Source organism: Colossoma macropomum, unplaced genomic scaffold, assembly GCF_904425465.1.
Source record: "Colossoma macropomum unplaced genomic scaffold, Colossoma_macropomum, whole genome shotgun sequence".
Classification (NCBI taxonomy): domain Eukaryota; kingdom Metazoa; phylum Chordata; class Actinopteri; order Characiformes; family Serrasalmidae; genus Colossoma; species Colossoma macropomum.
The window spans coordinates 1,789,080-1,809,789 of record NW_023494800.1 but is presented as its reverse complement, the minus strand read 5'-3'; the positions used below and the strand labels follow the sequence as shown (position 1 = coordinate 1,809,789).

Sequence of the window (20,710 nt, the reverse complement as noted above, 5' to 3'; positions counted from 1 at the left end):
GTGAAGAACCTGTTTAAAGTGTAAAGAACTTGTATGTAATGTAAAGGTTTTCAAAAGAACCCTAAAATTGGCACAGAGGTTTTACATTATGTAAAAGTTCAAAAAGGTTCCCCACACTCAAATAAAACTCTCTTTTTCAAACGTGGTTCTTTAGGGAAATAGAAGTGGTTCTTCTATGGCTCAAAGAACCCACTGTGGCACCTTTATTTTGTTCTTTCTGTTGTTGTTTATATGGTAAGTGAGAAGTGTGGAACAGGCACTGTTTTGGTCATTAATCTCTCCAAAGGAATCTGTGCTAGCCAGCAGTTAAGGTGTTCCAAAGGAAGGTTAAATGGAGCGAGTCCTGTTTTTAGATCTCAGCTCACTGTAAATCAGTCGCTTGTGTGGAAAAACAATCGGCAGGACGAAGAATAAATAACGTAAATAAATAAATAAATCAATAAATCAATAATAAATAAACAGAAATGATAAATTAAAGGAAAGACAACAAAGATAACGTCTGCCTAATTGATGTAGTAGAGCCAGTAGACGACGTTGAAGAAGGAAAAGACGGTGGGGAAGATCATCCTCGACCACTTGTCGATAGAGTTCACGTCCGTGAGGTCGGGGATGGTGATCTTCAGCTGCGAGGCGCGCCTCCTTAGCCGGCTCTTCTTCTGAGCCACATGGCGCTCCAGAGCGTTCCGCCCAAAGTTGTGCCTGGCCAGGCCGGCTTTACGGTACTGCAGCGTGGAGCTGTCGTAGGCTAGCATGGTGCTGCGAGGGTCCCCCAAACCCAAAGCCAGCTCAGACGCCCCCATCTCGTTCTTAATCTCCAGGGGGCTGAGCAGGATGTTTTCATGGGGGTCCATCTGCAAGTTCAAAGACGAAGAAATTAATCTAGCTGCCTTAAAAAGCTTTAAAAAACTGGTACTAGCTAGAAAGAACATGCAAAGGTACAGCAGTTTGAACCTAAATAATTAGGTAACACTTTCTTTTACAGTCCCATTTGTTCTAGATATGAACCAGGTAAGTGTGAGGCACAAACTCCATACTGACCAATTTAATGCTTAATAAAATTGAATGTTTATAGTATTTTAAATCATTAGTACTAGCGAACTATTTTGGATAGCACGGTTACGCTTAAGTGCAGGTTCTAGCTATTAATAGAGTGTGTGAGGCACATACTCCAAAATACTAGATAACTACTTTAGGATAACATGGTGGTACGTTCCATAACAGTTACACTTATGTGCAGGTTCTAGCTATTAACAGAGTGTGTGTGAGGCACCAACTCCAAAATACTAGATAACTACTTTAGGGTAACATGGAGGTACGTTCCATAACAGTTACACTTATGTGCAGGTTCTAGCTATTAACAGAGTGTGTGTGAGGCACAAACTCCAAAATACTAGTTAACTATTTTAGGTAATATGGTCGTATGTTCCAAGACAGTTACCCTGAAGTGCAGGTTCTAGCTATTAACAAAGTAAGTGTGAGGCACAAACTCCAAAGTACTAGATTATTTTTAGTTAACAAGTTCCAAAACAGCAACACTGAAATACAAGTTCCAGCTGTTACCAGAGTAAGGCTGAGGTACAAACTTCAAAGTACTAGATAATTATGTTGAGTAAAATTAAGTACTCAGACAGTTTTCTATTAATGCCAAACAGGTTCTATTTATTTAAATTAAAACTAAATTTTAAGCTAAATTTCACTGTAATATCACACATTTATGCAAAAAATAAATAAATAAATCATAAAAATTGTACAAAGACAGAGTTTTATACAGTCTGAATCTGTTTATTATCTATACCTAAACTGAATCTGGGCTGTAAAAGAAAGCAGTGATTCTTACTGTGGTTCTACTGGGTTCTTATTGTTTACTTCCAGATTTTCTGATAACTTTTTAGCTTAAGCGATGTTACAGGTGAATTTAGTGTATGTTTGTAGTGATCATCTTATTAATTATACACTTATGAGATATGATGTATTTTACTCAGTTTAATATCTAGAACCTGTTTGGCATTTCCATGTAATAGTCAGCTAGTCTTGGTACACGCCCCGATTTTACCCAAAATAATTACACAGCACTTTGGAGACTTGAATCTCATCCTAACCGGTGAACACACAGAACCTCCCGCACCTTTCGGTGTTTTTCAGATGAAACTGCTCTGGTACTCATCACCATGTCCCCCAAAATGATTACTTAGTACTTTGGACTTTGTACCTAGAACTTAGGGGACTGTAAAGAAAAGCATTACACATAATTATTCCTTAATTTATTCATAAAAACGAGTATTTTGCAACTGATAATATTTTATTTGGGTGGTTTTCCACAGATTCAGGTTTGTTCCTCATAATTTATCTACACTGAACTTAATATCTATAAAAATCACTTTCAATTTTACTGAAGTCTAAACCTCAACCTTGAACCTAAACCTAATCTACAGTCTAATACTCGCTCTGACCTAACTTTAACCTCAGCCTAAAACCTAAACCTAACCCCAAATCTAATTCTCATTCTAACCTTAACCTGAGCCTAAAACCTAAACCTAACCTACAATCTGTTACTCACTATAGTCTTCACTTTAACTGCAACTCAAAACCTAAACCTAACCATAACCTCAGCCCAAACCCTAAACCTAAACTTAACCTCATTGCAAAACCTAAACCTTACCCAAAAACCTAAACTTAACCTCAGCCCAAAACTTAAACTTAACCTAAGCCCAAAACCTAAACCAAACCTTAACCTCATCCCAAAACTCTAAACCTTACCTTAGCCAAAAACCTAAACTTAACCTCAGCCCAAAACATAAACTTAACCTCAGCCCAAAACTTAAACTTAACCTAAGCCCAAAACTTAAACTTAACCTAAGCCCAAAACCTAAACTTAACCTCAGCCCAAAACTTAAACTTAACCTAAGCCCAAAACCTAACCCCAAAATTAAACCTAACACTCACTAACTCTAACCTTAGTCCCAGCTCAAAACCTACTACTAACCCCTAAAATTAGCCTCAGATCGAAGCCTAAACCTAACCCTGGTCCTAATTCTAATCTATAACTCTAGTGCTAGTGAGACTCTCCAGATAATCTACAAAGGGACATCCAAATAAAGCTGAGCTCATATTTTCTCTAATGAAGTAAAAGAAATTGTAATTTCATTATTATGAATGTATTATGAACCTAATTTCATTATTATGAAGTCTACTTAAAGTGATTTGATATGCTAAATTTTACACAGATAAACAACGGAATCAAAGTATGATGTGAATGTGGGAGGAGCAGACAGGGTAGAGTGAGGAGCTGAAGAAGGACAGGATTTGAGAAACATCTCAATATCAGAAACATCGTCAATAATTCACAACAATGAATCAACAACGGCAAACAGATTTACAATGACAAACGGTGTAGAATACTGACTGAGCTACATGTGGTGTGTTTAATGTACTCAGAAAAAGGTGTATTTTATGTGTGTGTGTGTGTATATATATATATATATATATATATATATATATATATATATATATATATATATATGTTGCTGTTGTCGGAAAAAAACCTCATAACTCAAAAATGGTAACTTTACAAGAGAAGGAAAAAAAAACTCTAGTTTTAATGACAGTCACTGGAACCAGAATTTTTTCCAAGTCATTTCGGGTCGTTTCTTTTGGTTCATTCATCATGAAATTTACACACAATGTAAAGGGTAGCAGGCGTTTTCACATTATGTCAAAAACTGAAAAATGTCAAAAATGGAGATGAGGTTTTCTTCCAAGAACAGTGATATTTATATATACACATTATTAAGACTCTCTAAGCTTATGTTCCTGTCTGTAGTGCTATTGTACTCAACGCTGTACTATTAATATCAGAAAATCTAATATAACTGATCTCTACTGAAAAGTTGTAATAATAATATACTATCATATGCTGCTGATAATCATCATCATATCTCGTTGATATGATCGTTGCTCTCATTTTTAAAGGGATAGTTCAATCAAACAGTACTAATGTGGTTAAAGGCTGTTGATTTCATTTTAAACTCCACTAATTTTTAACAGTTCTGCATAAATAAGATGTAAACAGAGTCGTTCAGAGTGGTTTGGTGTGAAACACTCCATTCTAGATAAACTCACCGAGTCAGAACTGTTCACAGTGGTGATGATAGGAACCAGACGTCCACCTCTAAAAGCTCCCTCACAGAAAGTTACTACATGAAATGGTTATGAATTCACTGCCTGATGACTGAGACACTGTTTTATGATAGTTTAGAGAACTTAAACTCCATTCATGGTGGAGGGATACATGCAGGGCGCTGTGAGGCAAAATAGTCCCCAAAGAAAACTTATTATTTCAGATGTTCCACTATTTTCCATCATCAACATTCCATATAAACTCAGAAGACTCGTGTAGGTTCACTGGTGGTTCTGGATAGTAAATAAAATGTCTATATCTGTGTTGTAGTCATGGCGACCCCTAGTTCCTATCAGCACCACTGTAAAGACATCTGAACCATTTCACACCAAACCACTCTGAATCACTCTGTTTACATCTGAATTTTACAGAAAATGAACATGAAGGAAAAAAAATATGGAATTTCCCTTTTAAGATGAATCTGAACAACAAAAGTTACTGTCACAACAGAACAAGCCATTGTTTTGTTTTCTGTTCTGCTGCCCACTCTGTTGTCATCTCTTGTAATCCTAACAAAGGTTGTCTTTTATGATATAAAGCATAAGCAAAACACCTATCAGCACAACAATAAACCAGGCTTAACAATAAACAAAAGCTTTGACAAGATTATTAGCTTTTATTCACTGTTAGCCAAGCTAGCCTTGTCTGGTTGAGCTATCCCTTCAGATACGGAATGAAGAGGCTGGTCAGATTGAGGGGTGGGTGCAGGAAAAGTGATGGCAATGAGGGGAAAAACTTCAAATGTGCTCAAAATCAAAATAAAGGAAGCATCGTCAAAGCCAGGATCGCAAATGAACTTGGCGAAGCGTGCGTCACAACAGCCGCCACAGCTGTTTATTCCAGTACCTTATTTTTTTGATCGCCTAGTCCTAACGCCGCATCGTCCACAAAGATCGGTTCCCACATCGAGTCATGAGCGTCAATATCCCTCTGTTTCATTCTGGCATACAGAGCATCGTCTCTCTGAACTACACTTCCCACCAACCACTGCAAGCATACAAAATCACGTCACGTCAGTCAGGAAAATGCTTTCTCTTGTGCTGGTGAGCTCATGTGGCACTACATCACACCAGAGAGGCATCTGAGCCACTGTGCTGAGAAACGGATCTAAAGGCCTTTACGCACTGAACGCGAGTTACTGGTGCAGTTTATTTAGAGGTCAGTATGTCAATTTAAACATGTGCATGACTGATGATTTCTTGCACATCAAATGTCATTTTTATTAGATTTTCTGCTGTTTTTTTTGTAATTTTCATTTGTTTTAGTTGGTAAATTTCATTTCAACTTTTTCAATTCTTTGTAATTTGCTCAGCTACACTGTACATGTTTATTACAGGAAGATTCACTCGAAAGAGGCCCCGAATATTCTGCTGTAACTCCCGTTAGGATGAGGCAATCTGAACCAAAAAAAATACGCTGCATACCTTGACGTCTGTGTAATCGATTGCATTACATGTGATGCTGGAATGATCTCCGTTTTCTGCCAGACACATGAAGGGGGGGGGGGTATGCACCCGGAAGTTGCAAACGGAGGTTAAACGTCACGACGGCTGTCCAGCGCCTACCTCAGCGCTCCGACGCAGGGGCATCCCAGCTTGTTCAAAGCTCCATATACTGAGGAGCACAATGCATGTTGTTTTGTTCAGATTGCTCCGTCCTAGAGAGAGTTATTACAGAATATTCGGGGCCTCTTTCGAGTGAATCTCCCTATATTATTGCATTTGTGCAATACGTTTTAGCGTGCTAGCCGCAGTGCTCCAGTTTGTTGTGTTTGTGTATTATAATACATTAATATTAGGTGAAAAATGGCCAATTTTTCCTTCCTGCAGCAAACCGAATAACCACTCGCTAACTTGTACAGATACCGGAATATCAAAATTAGTCAGAATAATCATCCCTGGAAACAGCCGAGATCAACTGTGTCCCAGAAATCTGTATTTATTAGTAGCAGAACTTTTTTTTTTTTGAGTTAAGAACATCAGAGCTACGTGAGAACGAGTGCATAAAGCTTCAGCTCCTGAATGAGTTGGTGAAACCTTTTGGGGGGGGGGAGTATATCATCGTCACTCTGATATGTTCTGCTTGTTTGTGCACTTTTCCACGACATAAAAAACACTACAGCGTTGCTAATAAATCACGTTTAGTGCATTTTGATGCAAAAATATCTCAGAATATAATTGTGTATCATTGATTTGCATCCTGTTCAGCGTGTATTGGTCTTAACGTCTGTCTTTTGGCTTCTTTTTTCAAACTTTAAACTAGTTCTGTTCTAATATATACACACTTTGAAGTGCCTACAGTGTGTAAATGTATAAATTATTGAACTATGGCTGCTGTACTTTTTACCAAAGATTAATACTTAAGGGCCATACACTGTAAAAATGACTTCATATGGTAACAAGTAAATTAACTAGTTTCATTCAGAATAAAAAAATACTTTGAATGAACAATTTTCAATAAAAGTAATTTTTGAGTAAAAAATTTTAGTATTTTTGAATATAACTAGTTAATTTACATGTTACCACAAAGTAAATAGTAGATCTGATGAGCCACTTTTTACAGGGTACTTAACTTTGAACATGTTTTCATATAATCTTTGTTCTACATGTCAAACTGTACATTGTAAAAAATGGCTCTTCAATTTAACCTAAAAAATGAATTCATGCGGTAACGAGTAAATTAGTTTTATTCGACCTAAATAAATACTTTAAATGAATGATTCTTTCAGTCAATGTAATTTTTTGAGTTGAGAAAAACTAGTTTACTTGCTTGTTACTATATCAAGTAATTTTTTAGGTTGATCTGACATTTTTTACAGTGCACTGTTAAAAACATTTGCACGCCTCTGGCCGAATGAAGTGTTGTTGATTTTCTAACAGAGAACACACTTAAATACAGCACTTTTCCTGCAAACTTTAATGCACAATTTCTATTTATTTGCTGACTGACATATTTGGAAAAAAAAAATTTATACATACATTATATATATATATATATATATATAATAATTCAGAAAATGTACAGTAATTGTGTATTAAAATGTGCAGAAGTTTGTCTCTGTAGAGGATGTAACTCATTTACACAGAAAATCTATACAACACGGAATTGACCAGAGGCGCACAAACTTATGTATATGACTGTATCTGTATCTATAGAGAGATTAGATGGTCAGTTTGGGTGCCTAGCATTGAAACACAGCCATGTTGTCCATGTTGTCTCCAGGAAGATGATTTTGCAGAATCATAACTGCTTTTTGACCATAAATGTTTGGTGATTATTTACACAAAACCATCCACATCCAGTTCTGACCAAAATGCCAGAAATACCAAAATGAGTCCGGTCCCTAAAGTTGCTTGTTGCCATATATTTTCTTAACTGACTTTTCAGCTTGTTGTAGTAGCAAATTTACACATTTGAGAAGATTTACAGTTGAGTTTAAACATTTTTTTCTCATACACTGTAAAAAGTGTCTCGTCAGATCTACTTAAAAAATTACTTCATGTGGTAACAAGTAAATTAACCAGTTTGATTCAACTTAAAAAACTACACTGATCGAAAGAATCATTCGTTCAAAGTATTTATTTAGGTTGAATAAAACTAGTTAATTTACTTGTTACTACATGAAGTAAATATTACACTTGTTATTACATGAAGTAGATCTGATGAGACACTTTTTACAGTGTACTGTTTAAAAATCTAATTAAAAAAAGCTTATTAGGTTAAATTCCTGCTTTTACATCTGATAAAGAATATTAGCTCAACTGTGTGGTCATCGTGGGGTCACCGCTGTGATGCTGTAATGCTGGTCATCACAAAATCACAAGTCAAACATTAAAAACACATTGAAATAATGAAAACTGACTGGACAGAATGGTCAATACAGTCATTCACAATACAGAAAAGACAGTCATTTTTACTGCAGGTGAAAAAGCTCCTGTGTAAAGCATACAGTAAAAGTTAGACCAAACAAAACAGAAGAATGTTTTCATTGCATGAGAAATAAAACTGATACTCTTAAAGCAGCTAAAGTTAATAGATGTAATCAGAATCTAATCAAACAATAATAAGAGACCTTTATAAAGTGGTCTAAATTATTAGATGAGACATTATTATTTTCTAATAAGTTTATTTGAAAGCATGAGCTGGTCTCTGGCCAAATTTGTGTATATAAAAATGGTGTATCATTGCTGACAATTCAAAACCATTTTTTTAATGAGCCAATATAAATGGTTCAAAATGAATTACAATTAGGGGATGACAAAAATGAATACAAATATTGTGGCTGATATTGATTTTTAATAGGCCAAAGTTTTTGAAAACTGTTTTGAACAGCTATAATTTTATATTTATGTTTTGTACTCCAATAGTTGTATAGCTACAGTTTGGTTTAGCTAGAGGTTATTTATTGTTTGTAGCAGACAGTAATGAGTCACAAACCTCTTTTGTCTTTTTTGTCTATCTATCTATCTATCTATCTATCTATCTATCTATCTATCTATCTAATCACATTACACTAAAAACTAAATAACTGTATGAGCTTAACTCATTTGTCACATATTTCCATTGAATCAAACTTAGTAGACAGTCTTTTTATAAATATATCAATGTATATATGAAATTGATAAAATTGCAGATGTCAATCAGTTAATATTACTGGCCAAATTATATTAATGTATGACATTTACTAAGTTCCCCCCTTTTATAAAGTATGAGGAAGCCCTGAAGATGAATTGTTGATGTAGCAAAATGAAACATTTCAGTGCAATTTTTCAGGGTGTCACTGTAATGAGATTCTCTTTGGATCAAAATAACGTTTTTGTTCATGGAAATGCACTTTCATTAATGTTTGTCCACAACTAATTTATTTAATGTCAATATTTTCAGTTTGTAAGTCAGAAACCCTGTTGGTTAATTATTTACCATTATGCAGATACATGGTTTTGTTATGCCAGCGATGACACTAGCGTGTGTTTTTGTGTTTAATATAGCGAATGTGGTCCTGTTTACTGTGAGAAATGCTGCCAACACGCTGATCAAATAAACTCAGTAATCAGACTCGCTCCGTCTTCCCACTCACTACTGACACTTTCAAGGCAACCCACAGGTTCCCTCCCGCCCGGGTTCCCTGTGATGAGTTCTGTGTACCTTGTTCGGATCCATCCTCATTTTCTCGTTGTTGGCGGTGGCGGCTTTCTCCGCCGCTTTCTTCTGCCGCTGCGGCCCTCGACCGAAGAAGATGTAGTTGACCAGCGCGTACTCGAGCAAGGCCAGGAAGACGAAGACGAAGCAGCCCATCAGGTACACGTCGATGGCTTTGACGTAGGGGATCTTGGGAAGGGTCTCTCGCAAGTGGGTGTTGATGGTGGTCATGGTGAGGACGGTGGTGATACCTTCAGTCAAACAGATTTTAAACAGTCACGATTGTGAAATTTTAGCTGATTAACTGTCACATAAATACCTGCAACTACTGGTTTAATTTTCTTTTTTTGGTTCACTGCATAAAACTATTAAATCACAAGCTTAAAGTGGTCAAATTAGCAGATCAAACATCTACAGTTCCACAGAATCGTGGAGAGCCGTGCAAATGTACATTTTTTTTTTTCTTGAGAGTGAAAATACAAGCACATTCTGTGAGCATACATGCTAAAAATGTTAGGAGATATAAAAAATGAACAAACATTTCTCAGCACTGCCCTCTAAACATGTTAGAGCACCAAGTTAGAAGTCCACATATTTTTTGAATGAAGTTTTTTATTTAAACATTAAGCTCAGCATAAATCTAAACATAAACTACTTTAAGAAAGAAATCAAAAATATCTTGAAAAAAATATTTAAAAAAAACAAAAAAAACAAAGTGCACTGTAAAAAGTGGCTCATCAGATCTACTTAAAAATACAATGATTGAAAGAATCGTTCATTCAAAGTATTTATTTAGGTTGAATGAAACTAGTTAATTTATTTGTTACCATACAAAGTCATTTTTTAAGTAGATCTGACGAGACACTTTTTACAGTGTACCCTATAAATGATATATATGTATTACTATCTATAGTAGTGTTTAGGCAGATTATGACATAATCCTTGTGAATATCTAAGGTCTGAATGTGAAATAGTTTTTTTTTCAGTTTGAAGAAATTCAGTACACTGTAAAAAGCGTCTCGTCAGATCTACTTTAAAAATTACTTTGTGGTATCAAGTGAATTAACTTGATTTATTCTACTTAAAAACTACACTGATTGAAAGAATCGTTCATTCAAAGTGTTTATTTAGGTTGAATAAAACTAGTTAATTTACTTGTTACTACATGAAGTCATTTTTTTAAGTAGATCTGACGAGGCGCTTTCTACAATGATGAAACACAGTGGTAAACAGGCCCCCGTCCAACTTTTTTGGAATGTGTTGTTGGTATCAAATTCAAAATGGGCAAATATTTGTCAAAAAACAATAAAACTCCTCAGTTTTAACATTTGATATGTTGTCTTTGTTGTAATTTCCTTTAAAAATATGGTTCACGTGATCTGCAGATCATTGCATCCTATTTGTATTTACATTCTGCACAGTGTCCCAACTTTTTTGGAAACGGGGTCGTACATTGTGTGTACATTCCATGATGAACAGACCAAAAGAAAGGACTCAAAATGACTTGGAAAAAGTCTGGTTCCATTGACTTCCATTAAAATTAAAGTAGGCTTTTTCTTCTCCTGTAAAGTTCTTATTTTGGAGATAAAGTTTTTCAGCTGAGCTTAGTTAAACCTTAAATGCCTAAACTGCTTCTGATATGAACCTTCCAACTAAACATCGTTAACAGGTGTTGACTAAAACCTTTCGTATTCGTTATGTTTGAGCTGGATTAGTCTTTCTGACTGAGTTAGCCTTTTAATTAGCCTCTCTAAAGTTCAGATGTGCGTCTCAGAAGCCCCACGAGGACGCATTGTGATGCATACAGCAAATTTCTCAGTAAATTCATCTTTAAATGCTAATGACCACTCATTTGTGCATCTCCTGTATCCTAATAATTATCCTGGCTCTTCTCCTGTCATGTAAGATGAATCTGCTGTCTGTAGTTCTTTACTTGTTTTAATGACGGAGTGAGAGGACGAAGGTTCAGGGATCCTCTGCCAAGTTCTGAACAAATAATGTCACATTGCCACCAGGGATGGTCATTTCTGGTGTCAGTCTGATGAATCTCATGGAGTTTGTTGCCAGGACGGAGACAGTAATGAGTCCAGGTGAGTTATAGAGCTGTGATCAGGACACAAACAGAGGAGAAAGATGTCGGCTGCTCTTCACGGCCCTGAATGACAATGTTTAGGGATGTTATGGTGTCAATAAAGCGGTCAGATCAGTGAACGCAGCAGTTGCTGAGTTCACGTCTCATGATATTCCCTCTCTTTATGTCTTTGGGTAAAAAGTAGAGACGTCCTGCCCCAGATTTTTGCCCCTGATCCCAATACGAGTCCTTTAACATGAAGCATCTGTTATAAGGGTGGGAAATATGATGATATTTTATTGTTATAGTGATAAACAACATGCATTTCTGAGCGCATGGTGAATACGGTCAGTCAAGAGCATCAACCAACTGCATATTTCTTTACAAAGAAAGCATAATCGGGTTATTCTACAGAAACGTCCAACGTCTTTCCATAGGAGTCACTGGTGTTACTGATCCTCATTGGTGTTCCACATAATAAAGGAACACCAGAGACATTTTAATGAACAATGTATTTTACAGAATAACTGCTACAGAGAATCAAACCACATGTTGTCAATCATGGAATATCCACTAAAATATGGAATTTAATCCATTTGTATTCTATTTTTTCAGTTACCTCAGAATAAAGTCGGTCACACCAGTGACTTCAGCTAAAAGCTTCCTATGAAATCATGAGCTAAATGAGAAAATCTCTGATAACTGAAAGACACAGTGGACTCACCATGAGCTTTTCTTCATAGATCCTCAGAAAACAGGTAAAAGGAAGTCGAGTGATGTCATCAGTGTGACTTTTATTTCAAAATAAGAGATTTTTTTGTTACACGGTAACACCAGTGACACGACTCCTGGGGACAACTTTCATTATATATTTTAGAATATTTATTTGGCATTTGTTTTCTTTATGACATTTAAATCATATATTCCATAGTCCTGTATAGATTATTGTAGTTATAATTGCAGAAAAATTTGTTTTTTTCTTCAAAATATGGCCTCAGCCTTCACACATGACTGTGAGGACGAGCTCTTCTGTGGTGCTTGGAATTCTAGATAAGTGATTTAAAAACAATATTGCTAAATTGAGGCTCAAGAAGGTGTAACTGTTAAAATAATTTATTGTTTTATTTGAAAATATAAATAAATCGTAACCCTAACATGGTTTTTAAGTGTAATATATCTGTAAACGATAGGGACACAAAAAAGGACGTTTCTGTAGAATGACCCAATTACTCCTTTACTGGATTTAGTGCAGTGACATTAAATCACTATATTTAAATTTTTAATATGACGCTACTTTATTTTTTCTGTTAAAATATTGTGATACCATGCATCATAAAAAAGTCTGTCTATTTTTTTCACCCCTCATCTGTTAACATGCCTACTCTTTGCCCTCAGTGGTGCTGCAGTGTCTCTAGAGTGCGATTTATGAAGACTAGTGAGTATAAAGACCAGAAAAAGCCCCTTCTGATGATGCATCTTGAAGGTGGAACAAACTTTTAAAAAACTACATCTGCTTCGGGTGGATTTTTTGGGGCTGGACTGTTTAACCTCTTATTCTCCAGGGTATATTTTGGTTTGTCCATCTGAATTTATATAACCAAATCGTAAGGCAAATTATTCAGTAACTGCATGAAATAAATGTAAATTTTTAGTTTATTTATTTATGTATTTATTTATTTTTTGTAAAAGCTCCCCTCAAATTAACAGAGCATGTGTTTTATGATCATAAACATTTCGCTATATGCTTACAATTTACTGCTGAAAGCCAAAAATCTTAGACGCTCTTAGTATTATTTGATAAAAATAATTTTCACAGAGCAGATCACTGAAGAGACGCCATCTGTTTATAGTTTATAGCCCAGATTTGAGGAAAAATGGGTCGACTTTCAGTAGAAAAAAAAAAAAAGCTGAACTCACAATTTATTATAAGGGTTTAAAATTACATCACCCATCTATCTGACTGTAAAAGAAGAATATGATCAAGTGTGTTTTGGAACCACCGGTGGTCCCAAGGAGTCGAAAAGGTTAAAATGCTACTGCAGACTTGGTTGTATTTACAGCTCAGTGGCTAGGCTAACATTCAGAATCGGGTGGCACCACAGGGATTCCCAGTGGCTGTATAATGTATATGAGTAATGCATGCTGGTTATTGTAGTTAAAGATGAATGAAAATGTGAAAACGATATAAAATTGTGAATTCTCTCATAGCAGTGAGGCTGATTAATGCTGCACCGCAGAACACAGTGACCAATAACTTGAAAAAAATGCTAGTTTAGGCCGGAACAGCCCGATATTAAGTTAGTAAAACGAACCAAATTTAGGTAAGACATGTAAGATTGACAATTACTTTAAATTGCCGCAGTAAAATCACTTTATTTTCAGTCTCTAACACGTTTTGTAGAAAAAGACAAGAACTTTGGAATAACACAAAATAATAAAAAGGATACTGAACTGATATGTTTCATTTTTCAGGACTACTTCTTTAAAATTCTCATTTTATGCTGTACTAAATACTAAATTTTGTTTTTCAAGTTTGCTTTAGAGTACTTGAACCCAGTGTTACTGCCGAGTGTTAAGTGTATTTGGATTGGATCTGGATTAAAACAGAATCAACCAAGAAAGGGGCCAGATCAGGCTTAAACAACAAATCCACTCATTTTTAACGTTTCTTCATAATTCAGTGTGTGAAATGTAAACAGAGAGATTCTGAGTGTTTTGGCGTGAAATGGTTCAGATGTCTTTACAGTGGTGGTGATAGGAACCAGGGGTCGCCATGACTACAACACAAATGTAGATATTTTAATTACTATCCAGAACCACCAGTGAACCTACACGAGTCTTCTGAGTTCATATGGAATGTTAATGATGGAAAATAGTGGAAAATTTGAAATAATAAGTTTTCTTGGGGGACTATTTTGCCTCACAGCGCCCTGCATGTATCCCTCCACCATGAATGGAGTTTTAAGTTCTCCAAACTATCATAAAACAGTGTCTCAGTCATCAGGCAGTGAATTCATAACCATTTCATGTAGTAACTTTCTGTGAGGGAGCTTTTAGAGGTGGACGTCTGGTTCCTATCACCACCACTGTGAACAGTTCTGACTCAGTAAGTTTATCTAGAACAGAGCGTTTCACACCAAACCACTCTGAACGACTCTGTTTACATCTAAACTGTTTGACTATGCAGGAATTTTGAAGTCAGTCCCCTTTAATGTAGCTTTATTAGCCTTTATACTGATATTCCAGATCAGATCAGGACATCCCTAGTAAAACGATGTTTTTCTTCAATAACCTCTGGATTCCTGTCTGGTGTGTAATCTGCATATGGGTCTAAAATGGCTGGGGGGGTTGTCAGTGAGGGGTGGGCGGGGTTTATAAATAGCATGTCAGCATTGCAGGGCACTCAAACGTACAGCAGCTCTGCCCTAAATCATAATTCTTCTTCTACTGCACAGACCTCCTCCCAGAACCTGCATACCTGCTTATAGTTACAATACAGTCCAAACCTAATAATCATAGCCACTGTGGAAAACGACACCCATCAATATCAACACACAAACCATGTTCGTCATCTATTATTCCCGTATCTCCCTCTTTTTTCCCGCTTTTCATCAAAATCCCATGGTCTGTGCACCCCCCCCCCGCCATTCCTCCCCCAGCAGATAAATGAATACAGGTCAGACTCCAATCAGAGAGAGTGCTCTTTTTATACAAAGAGAGAGAGAGAGAGAGAGAGAGAGAGAGAGAGAGAGAGAGAGAGAGAGAGAGAGAGAGAGAGAGACCTGGTGGGCCGGCCTTACATAATCAACTATGACGGGGGAAAAAAATGGAGACTTTCAGAAAATGAAAGGGAAAAAAAAGGAGCAGGGAAGGAAACGGAGGAGTGTGAAAAGAAAGATGTACACAAATCAGAGCATGAAGTTCCATTCATTCATCTGTCAGTCTGCTCAGCTGGAGCTACTGGAGTGCATTTGTGTGCTTTTGGCTTCATTCCCAGGACAAGTTTATAAAAATGAAGTGAGAATGTTCTCAAATGAGCAATATCATCTCTGGACTGTAAGAACAATAAACTGCCTGTTTTCATTTCAATATTAACTGTACATTTACTGGCTGACCATAACTGCAATATAACAATATGTGGAAGAATATATATGGGACACATTCCCTTTATGTTCAAATATTTGAAGAATCCAGCGTTTCTTCTGAAATGAAGGTGTTAATAGTGAGTTTGTGCTGCAGTAACAGCTTCTACTCTTCTGGGAAGGCTTTACACTAGATGTTGGAACATTGCTGTGAGGATTTGATTGAGCATTAGTGAGGTCAGGTACAGACTTCCAAGGCAACCCAAAAGTGTTTAGTGGAGGATCAGTTCATTTCAAAGGAGTTCAATGGAGCATCATCACTCAAACTTATCATGGAGGGTTCGATGGAGCTTCATTAATCCAACTCATCAAAAAAAAAAGTGTTCCATGTAGATTTAACTCATCTCAAAGGAGTTTATTGGAGCTTCAAGACTCCAACTCATCCCAAAGATGTTCAACAGACACAAATGTGTTCACCAGAGCTTCAACTTATCTCATAGGTTATAATTGTAACCATATCTCATTCTGAAGATACTTATCCCATTTTTTTTGTGGAGCTCCACCACTCCAATTAATCTCAAAGGTGTTTAGTGTAGCTTCAACTTATCCCAGGCATTCAATGAAGCCCTGTCACTACGACCTTTCCCAAAGGTGTTCAATGGAGCTTCATCACTTGAACGTTTTTGCAGAGGGTTTGAAGGAGCTTCATGACTCCAACTCATCCCAAAAAATGCTTCATGTAGCTTCAACACATCTCAAAGGTGTTTAATGGAGCTTCATCACTTCAACTTATCCCAAAGGCTTTCAATGTAGCTTTGACCCATCCCAAATGCGTTCACCAGAGCTTCAACAGTGTAGCATCAACTCATTCTGAAGGTGTTCAGTGCCACTTCAACTTATCCCAAATTTGTTCAGTGGAGCTTCACCACTCCAATTCATCTCAAAGCTGTTTAGTGTAGCTTCAAGTTATGCCAAAAGCATTCAATAAAGCCCTGTCACTACAACTAATCCCAAAGGTGCTCAACAGACCTCAGACCCATCTAAAGGATATTCAGCTGAACTTAATGACTTCAGAGAATGTGAAAAGCTCTTTAAGTGCACAAGTGCTCACTGTGTCAGCACTGAGCACATTAAACAGACAAATTCACTAATTAGATGGAGTCTCTGATACTTTTAGACATGTAGACCAGTCTCTCAAACTCAAATTAAGCATAAGCTTGAAGAATTTCCATTGATTCCACTGTCACTGCTATTTAGGCTTAGTCCAGAACATTGGCCCACTGTCTGTAAGTTAGCCGCTTAACGTATAATTAAGACCTTTTTTTTAAAAAGGTTTTATTTACAGTGAGTTAACGTCATCAGAGTTTCAGGTTAGACTGAGTCGAGCCAGATCAGACACCTACCTAAAGCAACTCTTGCAGCGGAGGCATCGTAATTGATCCAGAAGGAGACCCAGGACAGGATGGTGATCAGTATGGAGGGCATGTAGGTTTGCAAGATGAAGTAGCCGATGTTCCTCTTCAGTTTAAAGCTGAGGGAAAGCCGAGGGTAAGCGCCTGACAGAGAGAGACAGAGTACGTGGGTCAGAGGAGTTCAGAGAAGCACAATGAGGTGCAATGGAGTATTTAAAACCAGCGTTTCTCAGGAAACCTATGGATCAAAGCTCTGAAGCTTTATTATTACCTGTATATGTTACTTATACACTGACCGGCCACTTCACTAAGCCCTTCTATCAACACTCTTTGTCCATTTTGCGTCGGTACGAGTGGATCAGACACCTCAGGGTCGCTGCTGGACTGAGAACCAAAAACATCCAGCCGACAGCGTCCTGTGACTTTACATCTACAAGGTGGACTGAGAAGGTAGGAGTGTCTAATAGAGTGGACAGTGAGTGGACACAGAGTTTAAAAACTCCAACAGCACTGCTGTGTCTGATCCACTCGGACCAGCGCAACACACACTAACACACCACCACCACGTCAGTGTTACTGCAGTGCTGAGAATGACCCACCACCCAAATAGTACCTGCTCTGTGGGGGGTCTTGTGGGGTCCTGACCACTGAAGAACAGGGTTACAAAGTATGTAGAGAAACAGATGGACTACAGTCTGTAACTGTAGAACTACAGAGTGAAACTATACGGTCAGTGGAGCTGATAAAGTGGACAATGAGCGTAGAAACAAGGAGGTGGATTTAATGAAGTGGCTGGTTATTGTCTAAAACATATTTCTGAGGAGGTACATATAACATAATCCAATGCACAAGGAAGGAGAAGTCAAAGGAAAATAAGTGAAAAAAAAACAAGTTTTCAAACTTTATTTATATAAATTTATTTAAGAGTACAAAGAAAATGTTCCTCCTAACAACCACCTGGAAGAGCTGGTCGACCCCAAAACTGCCCCCATCAGATAAACAGCACTTAAAGCTTTCATCTCTGAGAGAGAGGAGAAAATCAAGCTGCTTCAGATCTGAAAACATCCACAGGTGATTCTGTCCATCCTTCCACTGTGAGAAGACGACTCAGCGCTGTGGGTCTGAAAGGATGTGTAGCTGATCAAGAAGAACCTCACTGAGAAAAGGAGACGGACACATCAAACAAAGAAGCTGAACGATGGACTGACCACCCCAGAGTCCAGACCTCAACACCACTGAATGTGTTTGATTACTTCAGAAAATGATCAACCAGCTTCTAAGACTGAACTTTGGAGGTGTTTTATAGGCTGTGTTGCATTTTACAGCTTACCATAAACAACATGACATATACTGAATTTGTTTTTAACCCTTTTTCCATTATTCAGTTTAATCCGCCCAGAGAAGAAAAATGGAGGAAAAACATCAAACCAAGTGTTTAAAAGTTTTAGCAAACAAGATCTGGAGGTGATGGTGGAAGAAACAGCCAACAGGGAAAAAAATCCTCTTTAGAAAATATGATAACTGTGGGGTGACGGTGGAAAGCAGGAGACAAGGAAGAGGAGCAGCAGAGGCAGCGTCTGAGTTTGAAAACTGATTTAGATCAAATCTTCTTCGTCTTACAGCCTGAGATGAGTTTGAGGCCGAAAGGTTGAGAAAACACTTAAGAACATAATGTTTAAGAATAACACTTGTTCTTCGATTTATTCTCAAGAAAAGAGTTAAGAAAAAAAAATCATAAGAAGTTCTTAAGAATTCTTAAGAAATTATTTGAAGAATAACATTTTTTTGTATTTTTTTTTAAGAATGAAGTTAAGAAAAACACACATTTAAGAAGATTTTCTTTCTTAAGGGACTTTCGTTAATCTGAGCCTGGATTCATGAAAGCTTTAAGAAAAAACTTCGGTTCTTAAGACAAACACTAAGAAGTTCACAAGAATATTCTTAAATTCAATTCTCGAAAAAAATCTGAAGAAATTCCCAAATATTCTCTCTATATATTATATATTCTCTACAATCAGGATTATTTTCTTAAGATTTTCTTAAGAAAACCTTCATTGTTTTCTTATGTCGGCTACGTTGCATTTTACCCTGTACCATAAACGATGCAAGATGCATTTTGAATTTGTATTAACTATAATTTCTGTTATTCAGTTTATTCCACTCAGAGGAGCAAAATGGAGGAAAAACATCAAAGCAAGCATTTAAAAATCTTTAGCAAACAACAACAACAACAACAACAACAACAACTAGAGGTGATGGAAGAAGAAACAGCCAACAGGAAAAAATTCTCACTGAACAATATGATAATTGTGGGGTGACAGACGAGGATGAGGAGCAGCAGAGCGATAAATTTAGATGATCAACTCATCAACTCTTACAGTCTAAGATGAGTGTGAGTGTCGTAAGGTTAAGAAAACATTTAAGAACATAATAGTTTCAAGAATAACATCTTCTTAGAACTATTAAGAAAAAAGAAAATAAGATTATTCTTAAGTTATTTGAAGAATAAAAAAAATTCTCCTAACTTTTCTCTTAAGAATAAAGTTAAGAAAAACCACACATCTAAGAAGATTTTCCTTCTTAAGACACTTTTGTGAATCTGGTCCCTGATCTTGGAAAGTTCTCAAACACTTTGTACAGCCTTGCTGTTCTCCTGTTCCTGCTGTACCAAGTAAGCAGCACTCACTGACACTGCAGTGTCCTGAAGGGAACTCCCGTCTAGCAGGGAGAGCTCAGAGCAGAACTGCTCAAAAGGGCATGTTCACTGCAGCATCCATATCCTTCCTGCCAGAGACGTCCAGCAGAAAATCAGAAGGCCCTCCTCATGTGCCAGTTTTCATTCCCCCCAAAGATCAGTGGCACAAAAGCAGTGAAGTGCATTCAAATGGAAATGGCCGAGGTTGGGCGAGGTTGGCTTTCGCTCAGCTCTGGGATATTAAACCGTCTACAGGCAGGAAAAGTCCAAAAGAATAAAATCAGAAGAAGAAGAGTTTGGTGAGCCGAAAAGAGACGTGACATCTGTAAGAGGACCTGAGAAGGGGAAGATGAACAGAGGCGTACATGCAGAGACGGGTATTTTACTGGTTGGTTAAAGGTTTCTGAATAGTTTGAGGCCTATATGTACAGACTGAGCAGATTCCTTTAATTCAAGGGTGCTCAACTCCAGTCCTGGGTGGCTGCCGTCCAGCACAGTGTGGGGATTTACCTGCTCGAACACACCTGATTAGACTTAATTGCCAGGTTTAGTGGGCGTGTCTGAGCAGGAAAACCTTCAAACTGTGCTGGATACCATCCCTCCAGGATCAGAGTCGTGCACCCCTGATTTAACTGGTATAGATTAAACTCTCATTTACAAACAGGGTATAGATGGGGACAAATTAAAGGATAAGACAACATGAAGCATCTTAGTAAGGTGTTAAGGGGCCACCAGAACAGCTTGAATGCATCTTCATGTGGACTCTAGAAGTCTGTAGAACTGTACTGGGCGGATATAACACTGTTCTGGAGAGTGTGGTCTAACGTGTCACTCCAAAATATCCCCCAGGCATTCAACAGGGTTAAGATCGGGCGACTATGAAGGCCAAATCACATCATTTACATGATTTTCATACTCATCAACCCATTCAGGTACTGGTGGTCGTCCAGATCCCTTCGCCCTGCACAGACAGCCTTTTTTTTGTGCCGTGTCCAAATCTGCTGTCCAGTTGGTGCATTTTTATTGAATTTTCTCGAAAATGCTGCTGCACTCTTGTTTGACTGTGTTCGAGGATATTCTAACACACTAAATGCCTTTTCATTTCTAGTGAACGCCATTCTCAACCTGAAAAAA

General features: G+C 37.3%; 1 protein-coding gene across 2 annotated transcripts in view; it reads right to left on the bottom strand.

Moving 5' to 3' along the window:
- Positions 1-403: 403 nt before the first annotated feature.
- The window catches only part of LOC118820498 (gamma-aminobutyric acid receptor subunit beta-2), a 158,532-nt gene continuing 138,225 nt past the window's right edge, over positions 404-20,710 (bottom strand). Inside the window, exons 7-10 of one of the 2 annotated variants that reach the window (XM_036588859.1) lie at positions 16,873-17,025; positions 9,323-9,567; positions 5,024-5,164; positions 404-851 (exon numbers count right to left, since the gene is read on the bottom strand). In XM_036588859.1, coding sequence (XP_036444752.1) covers positions 504-851; positions 5,024-5,164; positions 9,323-9,567; positions 16,873-17,025 — 887 coding nt within the window. In that variant the 3' untranslated portion in view covers positions 404-503. The remainder of the gene's footprint in view (positions 852-5,023; positions 5,165-9,322; positions 9,568-16,872; positions 17,026-20,710) is intronic. The other variant, XM_036588860.1, reaches the window with a different exon arrangement.